Source organism: Tachypleus tridentatus, chromosome 7 (assembly GCF_004210375.1).
Source record: "Tachypleus tridentatus isolate NWPU-2018 chromosome 7, ASM421037v1, whole genome shotgun sequence".
Taxonomy (NCBI): Eukaryota; Metazoa; Arthropoda; class Merostomata; order Xiphosura; family Limulidae; genus Tachypleus; species Tachypleus tridentatus.
The window spans coordinates 32,097,834-32,111,313 of record NC_134831.1 but is presented as its reverse complement, the minus strand read 5'-3'; the positions used below and the strand labels follow the sequence as shown (position 1 = coordinate 32,111,313).

The following is a 13,480-nucleotide window of genomic DNA, read 5'->3' as shown; positions in this document are numbered from 1 at the left end:
ATAAAAACATGCGTAGACAATATCAACCGCTTCCAACTGCTAGCAGTATGTCTATGTACGTGAAACCAGCGACTTGGCTACTGAAACAATGTTTTTGTTGTTGTTGGAATGAAAAATCTTTAAATGTTTATGCTATTGTTTAATTCTAAATTGATATGATGACGCTTATGCATGACAGACTTGTCTAAATTACAGTTGCAATAATGACATCAGTGGACTGGGAACCCTATCAACAAAACGTTTTATACTTTTCCCGCGTAGTGACTGATTTGGGGCTGTAAGTTGACGTAGTCTCCAATGTTTGTGTACAGATAATTTGGCATAATCAAAACCAGGTTTAATCGCGTTTACAAAATTCAGTTAAAGTACTTAGCACCAAAACATCTATTAGAACATGAACTGACACAAAGATAATACGTGAAAAAATCTTACCTGACACTCATATTCTCCTTCGTCTTGAAGCTGGACATTGCTTATTCTCAGGTTGTACACTCCTCTGACCTGGTCTACTACCATGCCATATCTGGGATATCCAGGAATTTCAGGGTTGTAGCCTGAAAATAAAGTAGAATTCTGATAAGAAAATGATAAAGTAAATCCAAGGATTTCAAGATAATTACACAAAAAATCAAACAAGGATATTCATTAATAAACCATTGGTATACTAATGGTTTTGGGGCTAACATCTCGAAAACCAATCAAAGTTTTTCATTAGTAAACGATTTGATATATCAACATCTATATCTAGGATACTCAGTTACTTCAGGAACATAACCTTCAAATGAAGCAACATGATTTGTTGGTAAATCACTTGGTGAGCCCACGGATTTCAGGGCTATAACCCACAAAAAAGAAGTGTTGTCAATAAATATTATGTCTCCTAACGTGCCATATGTGGTCTAGTTCAGAACCATAATCTGAAAATAAAACACATTAATGAATAATAAACTATTTCGTATACCAAATAGACGTATCTGAGATCCTCAGAAATGTTTGAGATCATAAACTGATGCAGAATTACTCAGAAGTAAATAGTAGAATGAACACTATTTCGTAAACACATGATGCTAGTGAAGATTTATATGAAGTTCGATTACATTTTCAAGAGTAAATAAATCGAACATTAAGAGTAACAAATATTTGTATTTCTTGCTTTAAGTTTATATATAATGACCCGTTGTACTCTACAGAGTGCATAATTATTTTAGTGATTCGTGGCATGCGCACTAATTATTGATGCCATAACAATACACATTGCAATGTTAAGTTTCCCTTACGTGATATTATATTAGTGTGTACTGACTGACTGACATACATCATGATACCGTATAGTGGTGAGAGGGGTTAAAACAGGTGACATCCTCCAGGCGGCCTTTTTGTCCCTTTGAGAAAATAACTCTAACTGAAACAAAATATTTAGCTCACGCAGATAAACAGACGTTTTTTGTTCAAGTATTCAGTCATGGCAAACGAAGAAAATAAATTTCGAATTCTGAGCAAAGTGAGCCTGTTTATTTCGAGTTGATTTTTCATTAAAACTGATATCAGTCGACACGGAAGCAAGGAAGTTAGATATGTATCTGCTGTATCGGTTAGAATGGTACACAGTGAATCACACTCTAAATAAAAGTTCTTCATTTCGCCTACCAGAGCATAGTCACGTCTATTTTCTGCTTTAGAGATATCGTGGTCGCTGTCAAATTGACTATCTAAAATGTACCTATAAACAAGATGACTATCATTTTGTAGTCATGGATATGTAATTGACTATTAAGTAGTAACGATGATCAATTACTAGTCAGTTTGACTGACTCTTAGTCAATTTAAGCAATTAGTCAGTTTGACTACTTCCCAGTCAGAATGACCATGTCCCACTCTGTTTGACCACTTCCCAGTCACCTTGACTACTTCATAGCAGCACTGCTATGCTAGCCTTAAGGATTACTTTGTGGTCAAGAAGACCAACACTATAGTCTTCATTAACTCATGAATTGACACTCTTGATGTTTCTTATAGCATTAAGGTGCAGTTCAAGCAAATTACTGTATACATGCATTTTGTTCCACAAATGCAGCAACTGAAACATGACCATGGTTAAACTTTGCAATAATTTATTTATTTAGTTTTTCTTGGGAGGGGGAATAAATTTCTTTCACACAAAATAAATCCTATCTAAATAAATCTTATTTATCGGCCACTACTATTTCTTCACTGTTTTATTTGACAATTGTGTTTTTATATTGTTGTGTGCGTGTGTTGGAATATTAGAATATGAAATCCAATAATTAATACATTTATTATTACAATCCACAACGATCTAAGTTATGACTGAAATAAGCTTTCCCCACGTGGTTAACACTCGCGCTGACACCACACGTCTGGGAAATGCATCCGATTCGTCTAGTGATCCGCAGCGCAAATCGAGTACAAATGGAAAGCAGCTACATTAGGCGCAAGCGAGACTATTTCTTTTCCAGAGGGATGTACCAGGTCGAGTTTATCTGAAGGCGGGAGTTCCTTGTGCAAGGAGAGCTGAAGGTGTTATTTGTGGAGAGAGGTTGACTGTGATCAGTGATGTCGAGAAAACTCACTTGTAGACTATTCCTCAAGGTGGTCGAGGGGGGATTTAGGGGCTCACATACAACAATACATACACAGGGGGGGGGAGTAAAGACGGCATGGTCCACCCCTTAGCGGCAGCCGAAGGTAGGGATGACACTATAAACCCAAAGAAAGTGGGAGGGGAGAAATCACACACAGCAATATTTTGTCGCACATTGGAGAATTACATATGACGTTTATAGAATTTATAATGACCGAAACTTGTACTGACATTGCACAATTGCCATGCGACCGCACAGTTAAGGGAAAGAAATCCAGGTAAATATTAATCGTTTATGTATTATTTTCCTATACTATGTTTCAATAAAACAATATAAGAATACGAATGTTTAACTTTCTAGATTAGCTGAAGTGAATCCATCCATATGTTTTTGTACAACTCGTTATGTGTAAACAAGGATGGTTGCCCGTTACATTGTGTAGGTCTGTACTACTGTAGTATAGTAGTAGTAGATTAGGAGTATTTATATTTGGGTAATGCTTTGAAACAAGTATGAAATCGAAAACATTCCCCAGTCTTAACATCACAAATGCACACATTTGGTATCTTGAATGCATATCGTGTGGTAGTATCAAAAGTCCGCAATGATCCATGTTGCTGCTCTGTTAAATTTAGCTCCAACTACACCGCTGCTAAAAAGATTTGTTACCGCCACCGCTACACAGAGGAAAGTTGTAAGCTCATTAAAAGGGACATCGTCTGTTATTATTTTATAGACCTTTGATAATGAAAGATGACATACGATAATATGTAAATAATAAATCCTTATTTTTAATACATCAGCAGAGCTACAAATGTTAAAGCGTGTATTATGTGTATCATGGCGGGATCTACTGACACAGCCAACAATGAAGTTACAAATGGGGGCGGCAACACATATCATTTGAAAACAGCGAAAAAGTGAAACGTATATTGTGTTTAATGTGTTTCTTTAATTTAATATTACAAACTATCTAAAAATCTCTTTAGATACAAAATGTATTTAAATTTTTAAACTCTATACTTTGAAATCGAATGGTGCGAGATAGGAGCCAGCGCCAGGCCGTACACTATGAATAGAAGGCCTGTGATCCTGCAAAATATTCCACCAACCCCTCTCCCTTCTTTGCTCCCAGGGAATTTTCTCATACTTTGGGTCCCTCCCATAATCCATACCACATCCATACCGGTGAGAGAAATGTAGGATCCGGGGGATATTGCATCGATTCAGAAGCAACCGAGTTGTTTAGTTAAAATAATAAAACTTTTATACCCTTATGAAAATCGGGGGATACTATGGATCACGCATCAGCATGCGTATGCATCTGCAGATATTTCCTTGTGTTCACTCTACGGTCCACAATTCTTTTCGGATTTCTGTCCAATTAGGTGAATATGTTAGTTAGGTTGAGGTCTGGCCAATGAATGATTTGGACCACCCCGGGAAGGGGTGGCAAGAATTTGCATTTTAAAGTACGTTTTTATTCGCGAGATTGAGGGCAAGTCCGAGGACACACCGTCGGTTCGCGGGCGACCGACATTTGCTAGTTGTTGTTGTTGAAATTTATCATTAAATTTATTTAAATAAATGATACATTTTACGTTCCAAAATGAAAACCCGTGACATTTGGATGCATGTTTTCCATGATATTTATTAATAGACACTGTGAAGTTTGGTAAACTTTGAGTTAAAAATGGCAGAACAGTCAGACGTTTTCAATATTTTCTCTTGCATTAAATGTAATTATAAGGTTAGCCATTTTATGAAGCTTCTTTCACATTTTTCTTTGGTTCATGAGCATGAGCCTGGATTTGTTGTCCCATGTGGGGTTAATGGATGTGAATGACCATTCAAAAGCATCAGATGTTTGAAAAGACATATAAATAAAAAACCTGGATGGTTTGCTACTACCAGTATGCATGATAATGAAGCTGGTGGCGAATGTGCCGAGTACTTTATGGAACAGAGGTATAAAAACTCTGACAGTGATGAGACAGTTGATGGTAATAAGAAGATGGTTGTCACAGACAAGCGAATAACCTTAGCTAAAACAATTCTTTAGCTGCGTGAAAATGAAAAAAAAACAACAACTTGCAAAACTACAAGTATTTTTTTAAAATTTCTCCTGTTCTATTATGGCTGCCAAAGATGAACATTTATTCCAAACCATAAAATGAACATTGATCAGTGAGGGGGTTCCTAGAAATAGTATAGTTGCAGTGATGGAAGCTTGCAAGAAAGAAAGTCTTGACTTTCATTCCATGATTGAATGTTTTACTGACCACAATAATTTCCAGTCTTACATTGAAGATAATTTGGCATTTGTAGAACCTGTTGAGTATGACCTGGGAATTGCTGGTGTTGGGAAACATGACACAATGCAGTGTGTTTCTTTATTAGATACTCTGAAGTGTTTGCTTAAACACGATGATACTTTTAGCCAGGTGTTTATCCTCGCCAGTCAGCTAATGATTGTCTTAGAGATGTCGTTGATGGTGAAAACTTAATAAATCATCCATTCTGTCAAGAAACTCCCTTTGCCCTTCAACTCATTCTCTATTTTGATGAGTTTACAGCTGTGAACCAGGCTGGAATACGAGCTCCTGCTTACAAATATTCTTTCTACTATCAGTTAGGCAATACTGTCCAGAGAGATCTATTGCATCGTATAACTACCAAGTTGCAATGGTCGAAACTGAACCGACTTTGTTAAGTATATATGGGGTTAAAAAAGACCCCCCCCTGAACATTCTGCAGCAATTTCATGTGGCACATGCTCTACCACCTGATATTCTATATGACCTTTTTGAATGTGGCTTGGTGTCAGAAATTTTAGTTTTACTCATAGATCAGTATATCTTGTCTGGATACTTCAGCTTTCAGTACTTTGCAGGCAGAGTGAAGGAGTTCCACTACAAAGGAACTGATAAAATCAACAGGCCTGAGCTTCTTATTTTGAGAGGGTCTGTACACATTAAGCAAAAAGCTGTGAAAGATTGGTGTCTCTTAAGGTTATTTCCATTACTGGTGGGTGATGCAGTGCCAGAAGACAACAACAAATGGGAAGTTCCGTTGGCTCTGCTGGTATGGTAGAATTGATAATGTGTCCATCAATGTCATATGCTAGCATTGAATTCTTAAATTATGTGATAGAACAGTTTCATCCTCTTTATGAAAAGGAATTTCCAAATAGAACTCTCAAGCCAAAGGGACATTTTACTTTGCATTACCCAGAGATGACCCGCAGATTTGGTCCACTGAAAAATGTGTGGACCATGAGATTCGAGGCCAAACATAATTTTTTTGTTGATGTTGCAAGACGTACCAAAAATAGGAAGAATCCAGCCAAAACAATGGCAATGAGACACCAGTATAAACTTTTTTCCCATTTGAAAAGCAATGGATTTATTGGAATAGATGCCTGTGACCTGACTAATCCTGTCAGATTGCCTGTGAATTCACTCGGAGAAGAGCGAAACCTTGTCACTGCATTTGTTGGGGAAGGCAATTTTGTCACTAAAGCATCAGGTTATACAGTCAACTGCCTCGCATACAACACAGGGACAATGGTTGTCAGTAGCTATGAATTTGACAGTCTTCAATTTTCTTCAGTGATCTGTTGCTTTGTTCTTTGGGGAAAACCGTTTTTGTATTGTCAAAGATACTAAACTGTTGACTATCACAAGCATCTTCATGCTTACATTGTAGAGCCAATGAGAAGCTATGAACTTATGAGCATTCCAGATCTTTATGATCATTACCAATTGCCTTGTTATGTGAACAAACGTGAAAATGTGATCATCTTACATCACTACATTCGTGGCGACTGAATGATGACAAATTTTAAACAAAAGTCGGTAATCAGTGGTAAGTTTTAATCTATTTTATGTAACTTGGTGTGTACCTTCCAATGACAAATTTCATCAAAAGATTTGACATATTTTATGTAAATTTTTTTCTGCCTTTTTGTGACGAATTTCATCAAAATTTTCAAAGAGAGAGAACTTGTGTCATATTAATATGTATCATGCATATTTGCACCAAAATCACCACTATCATCACCATCTACTGAGGTCAGGCTACATAAATTTGCTTTTAGCCTTTTAAAGGCTACTAATTGTTAAAGAAAAAAACAAATTACTTATTTAGCTGATTTATACCAGTCCTGCTGATGTTAAATTAATGGAAATGTAATATACCTTTTTGTTGTTTTGTAGTTGTTCTTCAATGACAATTTTTCTGCATGTGTATACATGTAAATCATTTTTGATCAGTACCATACTTTTAGATTCCAGAGAAATGGCTTTATCCTACCACACTACCTACAATGCAAAAAAAAAAAACAACTTGTGTTGTCAGTTGATGATCTGGGATTGTTGCCCAGTAAGATTTCTGACAACATAAATCTGGATGTAAATGCTACCAACTTCTCAGACCAAGTGTACATGGAATACTGGCAGGACTGGGTGGATGTTCAATGGTCTGACATTACAAAACCACAAGCAAAGTTGCGCGCTTCTCTGGTTTCTAATGCTGGGGCCTCTGACGGAGAGAAAGCTGTTGTGGTAAGTCGTTTGTAAGAATGTGCGACCCATTTAAATTTGAGTGATTATAATCATTTATGTAGTTATTGGAAATCACTCTGCGGAAACTTTATTCCGAAGAAAAGAAGTAAAATTGTTCAATATACATTATTGAACATAGCACAATTAATGTTGTTAATTTTTATTACAAATTTAGACCCGTTAAAAATTTATTTTTGACCAGAATCCACCGAAATCTGAAGTGCCTTTAAGCAAGCAGAGTGCATCTTCACCCGGTCCCAGTACTGAACAAATCCAGTCCATATCATCATGGTAGGATATGTCCTAATGAATGTCAAACAGATCTTTCAATCTGTTGGAGAAATAGTTTCATCTTTCACTTGAGACAATTAGGCCTTAGTTAGTATTTCATTGCAATCAGTCAACCCCAATTTGTAAGTGTTTTGAACTAATTGATATTTTCTTTGGTCAGTATCTTAGCATTTAAGCCTTGGTCAGTACCCTTTAAGCTGGAAAATTTGTCAAGTCTGCCTAGATCTACTCCTTTGCTGTTGTCGCAAGGGATGTCTGTTGAGAAAGAAGGTCGCTTCTATTTACTGGATGCAGTCTACACTTAGGTTTCCAACTATACCTTGTAAGTGCTGTGCAGAGAATACCTTGTGTACTATTTCTGATAACAAGTGTGTAATTATATCACTTCAGATATCTTCATCTGTAGTTGATAGCTTGCCCAACCTCTATTTTCCAGATATCCCACTTCAAGGCAGTATGATCAAGTAGTGGGTGAAATATTTAAGCGCAACCCTCAGCTGTCAGGTGCCTCAAATCTAACACCCCAAGGTGTTCGTTAAGTACTATCCACATGTGCATTATGTTATGTTTGTTGTGAAATATATTTTCATCACAAATATATTCTTTTATCTATACATTTGACTTTATGAGCCCAAAAGCCAATGAGCCCAATAAAATTTGTCCTAAAGTGCATAACATGAATGACCATATCACCACTTGTAAGGATGTAAATGTATTATACAAGAAATATGTTCATTAGTTACAAAATAAATTAAATGGCAATTTTTGTGTTGCATAATAATAGTGAAGAAACAAGTGAAAATTTTGTGGAAAGTTTTATATTTTTTAAAATATACACAAGTACATATATCTACCAAATTGTGGTTGTGGAAAATACTATTTTGATACTTTGAAATGTTTGTTTTGTTTGTGTACGAAGTAACATGACTCAACTAATGAAACTCAACTAATTTGACGCTAAAGAGAATACATTGTCAAGATGAACTCGTACAACTGATTTATTAACCAGTATGTGCATGACTTTCAGTTTCTCAGATTAAACCTGAAAAATGCCAAAAGTGGTTTAAAAAATACTGTTTAAAATAAGTATAGTTATACCAAAGCGGTTTTGTTATTCATTCTCAATAAAACTAATTCTGTCAATTCTAATTGCAGGAGCTGTGGAGGATGAGGCTTCGTCAAAATTCCAGAATAATAGAAAGCGGAAGATTCATCATTGCCTATAGTCCAAGAAAGAAAGAAAAAGACGAAAACTGCAACAGATGAAACCCCATCTCCAAACCACATCTCAGAACAGAGGCTATATGGACAAAAGCAATACTTGTGTGAAAAGCCAGTTGGAGAGGATAAAACTTCTACCGAAAAACGCAAGGAATGGATGAAAACTCGTTTGCATTGTAGAAAAAAGGGTGATCTTTGTAAAGTGGACTTGCTTATGGACAAAACCCTGCATAATCGTAGGAAATTGGTCATTGACAACACTCTTGTCAATGAATTTATAGAGTATTATCCTTTCCTTGTGGCATCACCAGTACAGCTATTGAATGAATTTAAGCGGCTAGGAAATGATGCAGAGAAAGGAGTATCCAACTTTCTCTCTCAGTATAAGGACTCAGTAAATTCTCACCTGCAGGACAGAAACGTATCACTAGAAAATAATCCATTGCTAGCATTTCTTATGAAACATTCCTCACACATACCTGATGTTACATCTAGTATTGCCATTTTTGGTATCCCTTTTCTTCTAAAAGAAAGTGAAGTATCATGGTGGATACTGAAGTTAGGGAACCTGCTGAGAGTGGTATATACATTCAATGTGGTTCAATTTCTCAGTTTTGTGATCAGGAATTCAAACTATATGTTGATGGTTTTGATATTTGTGCCACTGAATAGTTTGTGGAAGCATTCACTATGTATGTAGGGAGTTTTTATATCTTCAACTTTGCATTTCGAACAAAACTCAAGAAAACTTCCAACTTTGTTGAAAGAGTTGTTCTGAAACTCTATGATGAGTCCAGGAAATTACCAAATCTGATAAAGATGCAGACAGATGTGTCCTTCAGTTGCTTGATCTCTTGAATGTAAAAAAACATAGCAGCGGGAAATCTGTCAAAACGTTCAAAGGTAAAGGAAGAGGATAGTGTTCAAAGCCATAAGGTTATATTAAATCTGGTAATAGTAACTTGTCATGTGTATTTTATCCAGGGTGAATTTTCAAATTGTTGCTGCATTTTGAATTTTCTTTTGGTACATGTATATTGATGTGCACTTGTGTTCAGTTTGGAATAAAAATGGTGCTGCAGGTTTGTACCATTAAAAAGATGTCAGCTATTATATTATATTAATGATGAACAGCAGTATTAAGATATTCGCACAGCAGAATACGAATTTTTTAGGTTTCAAAAACATGATATACCTAATGACAATAACAATATCTAAGGTGTTTTTGCTTTGTTTTGACTAAATTTTCTACTTTTTCTGGCTTCCGTTCAGGTTTTTTAAAAGCGGTCTGAAAGGATTTTTGTCAACATTTTATAACTGGTTTGATAACTAAATTATCAAACGACGAAATTCTTGTAGCATGAAGTTTTTTTTCTTTCAGAAGAAAAGCAATCGCAATTTATAAACTTTTATATATTTTTGAAATCCAAGAAAGAAGGAATGTATTTTTGTTGTTTTCCGTACAAAAGAAACGCTCACTAAAGTACAGCAGTAAGAGCTGTTTCTATGTGACTAATACGTTTTTTCTTATCATATTTTGAGTAAATAAATTGGTTTGGCTGGAAACCCTGAAGGCTGAGTAAAAGCTCCTATGAATTTTGTAACTAGATCTAATAACCATCCAAACTTTATTTATTGTTCTCGTTTCTTGCACTCATGAAAATGCTCTGTTGTTGGGAATTGTTTTCGAAACGGTCTGAAGTTCTAAATAGAAATAACAACGCTCCAAGTAATTCATCATTTTATTTCGACTGCGAAAATGAATTGATAGTCTAGGTTTGCCTCTGTCTTACATGTTTCATACTCTTACCGTTTACAGATCCACGTCATAAAACATCGTAAACTCTTTTGCGTGAATGGATTACTGGGGTTCTTATATGAGTCAGTAAAGGTATTGTTTTTATCTAAAATATACTAAAAATTCTAATTTGAAACTCACATGTGTTTACAGTTACTCAATCATCCAGAGAAGGTATCCAAACCCGAGTTTTAGTCTGGTTATTCCATAGATTTAACGACGAACTACCGAGAGGTTATATGAATTTATTAGCTAAAGACGCTCCCAAGTGGCACAGCGGTGTGTCTATGAATTTACAACGCTAGAAACTAGGTTTCGATAACTGTCGTGGGCAGACCACAGTTAACCCATCGTGTAACTTTGTGATTAGCTTCAAACAAACAAATTAGTTAAAGAATCGGTGACAATTTTGCAATTCACACTTCTAGCTACGTCATAATTATCATGTTCATACGACTGCAAAATATGCGACTGCCATTGTGATACGAATTATCAATGGTTTCTGTTATAGTTACGAGAAGAATAATGTTTGTCTCAAATCCTTTCTAACTTAAGCTGAATTTCACACAACTAACAACAGTGGAATGTGTTCGTATACATGATTTTTCAGCACAAACAAATTAACAATCGCATATAGCAATGTTTTATTGGAGTTGTCACGTTATTAATATTAGCATTTCTGATTAGCAGCTAAACTTGCTACAAAGAATTTTAAAACACTTCGTTACTGTTTCTATTATACACGTTTATCAGCTTAATGCATTATGCTATCGGTTTTACATTTTCTCATCCTGTACAGTTATGTTCACAAGGTTGACACACATAAATCATTGGGCAGGCTCATTTGTAGTGATATTTTAACTAATCGATTGAACGGAGAACCGAGAAGATGATATATCACAGATATTGGTAATTAGATGCGAAATTCGAATAATTCTGTCAAGATCATAAGACGAAATATACGTGCGTCTCTAACTGATTTCATATTGCAGTTAGTTGTTCCGCATTTCCGACGTCTCCACTAATACCGAGTTATCAGTTCTCTGATTTTTTTTGAAAACTAATTCTCTGTAATTTTCGAAAATCGTCATTTTAATAAAGTGCAGAAGAAGGTGACGCAATAGAAATGTCTTTTTCAGGCGTATTCAGCATACAGACCAATGTCTCACTTTGTTCTCTCAAACATATGCACACATGTACATGTAAAAGCAGTAAATCACCTGAGTAGCAGTGCAAAACTGATAAAAGATAACTTTGATTTTACTAAGTTCGATAATTCATAACAGGCCCTGTATGGTTAGGCAGTTAAGGTACTCGACTCGTAATCTGAGGGTCGCGGGTTTGAATCCACGTCACACCAAATATGTTCGCCCTTTCATCCGTGGGGGCATTATAATGTTACGATCAATCCCCCTATTTATTGGTAAAGGATCAGTCCAAGAGTTGGCGGTGGGTGGTGATGATAGCTGCTTTTCCCTTAGTCTTAGACTGCTAAATTAGGGACATCTAGCGCAGATAGCCCTCATGTAGCTTTTCGCGAAATTCAAACAAACTAATTCATAACTTCATCTTCGAACACCGCACGCATTTCTATTTCGATCCCCCATTCCCCCTTACTTTCTAAGGTGCAACATGAGAAGGTTTTATGACCCATAATCAGAATAGATAGATTTAACAAACATTAAAGTCAGCGAGGACATAAAACTGCTTTCTGATGTCAATATTTTTATAGAAACGAACCTTACATCAAACGGAAAACAAGAGAATTGTCTGACAGGAGATTTTTTTAACATAGTTGTTAAATAAATACTGGCAAATAACAAAACAGACTTAGTAAAAAAAGATGAAAACCTATGGAGCCGTTTATACTATTTCCTCGCATGTTTGCTTTTATCTGGAGCCAAGAGGATTCGTCGTTTTAGACACGTAACAAGGAAACTAATTACCCGAGCACGTGTCTTCTCTGTTGTGATAAAAAGGCTTCATACAATCTGTCTTTGATGGTGACATTGATTGGATTATCAACAGGTCGTTGGGAGTCTGATAAAAAATGTTGTGAGGTAAGAATAATCCGATAGATGGTCGTCCACTTTGTTTTAGTAGAGTGGAAGTAAGATTATCTCTACCTATCCGGCTTTCAGCTTATTCTTCCGTTTCTTTTGTAATAATATCCATTTACTGTTTAATGAATAACTGAATTTTACTAGAATATCTAGCAAACTAATGAAAATGTGTTTACTATAAGAATGGCTTCCACAGGATACCAGCTTTTCAAATAATGAAAAATATAAAGTTTATAACATATTAAATCAAATAAAAGCACGTGGATAACGTTCTTTGCAAGGAGACACTGAATGATAAATATTTAAAGTAGGGCGTAGCAAATACAACTTACAATGTAAGTTCTGGACACAACTGATTGTTTGTATTTCTTTGTGTATTTTGTTTACCGTTAGGAACTATTTATCTGAATTCGTACATTTAAAAATTTCCTTATCTTTTTTTTTAAACGTATATTAGATTGTAATGTGACATCTATATAAATGTAATATTACATTTATATTATTGTCCGTTTTATATGTCCATATAAATATTTTGCAATGTAAATAGGTCTTCACCAGAATTAGTTTGAAGGTTTATTACGTCCTTGTAGTGTCCTACATTTTGTCCTACAAATTGTAACTTTTTTTTTTTTTAGAACATCTTATAGTGGAAGCAAGTTCTCATATCCTAAGATAACCTTTCATTAATCATGAATTTATAAAACTTCCGTCCAGGTGATGAGGACTAGTTGCAAACAGATACTTCTGTCTAATTTTAAATATACCGTTGAAGGTATAATGTATGAAACTTCAATAACATTTACAAAATACAAACAAAATAACAGTAACTTCTTTACATAGTCATGATAGACGTTACTGAACGTTAACGGTGAAAGAACTATGTTTAATGTTTCAGAAAACTCGGCGAAATGATGCGTTAACGTTAAAGACAGAATAGAT

General features: G+C 35.4%; 1 protein-coding gene and 1 long non-coding RNA gene across 4 annotated transcripts in view; one reads left to right on the top strand and one right to left on the bottom strand.

Annotated features, from left to right (window-relative positions):
* The window catches only part of LOC143255374 (nephrin-like), a 220,233-nt gene that overhangs the window by 36,754 nt on the left and 169,999 nt on the right, over positions 1–13,480 (bottom strand). For all 3 annotated transcript variants that reach the window (XM_076510932.1, XM_076510930.1, XM_076510933.1), the window contains one exon: positions 433–554. In XM_076510932.1, coding sequence (XP_076367047.1) covers positions 433–516 — 84 coding nt within the window. In that variant the 5' untranslated portion in view covers positions 517–554. The remainder of the gene's footprint in view (positions 1–432; positions 555–13,480) is intronic.
* LOC143257962 (uncharacterized) lies at positions 6,896–8,669 on the top strand. The gene is made up of 2 exons (XR_013032053.1): positions 6,896–7,168; positions 7,371–8,669. It is a non-coding gene; the product is annotated as an uncharacterized LOC143257962 (long non-coding RNA).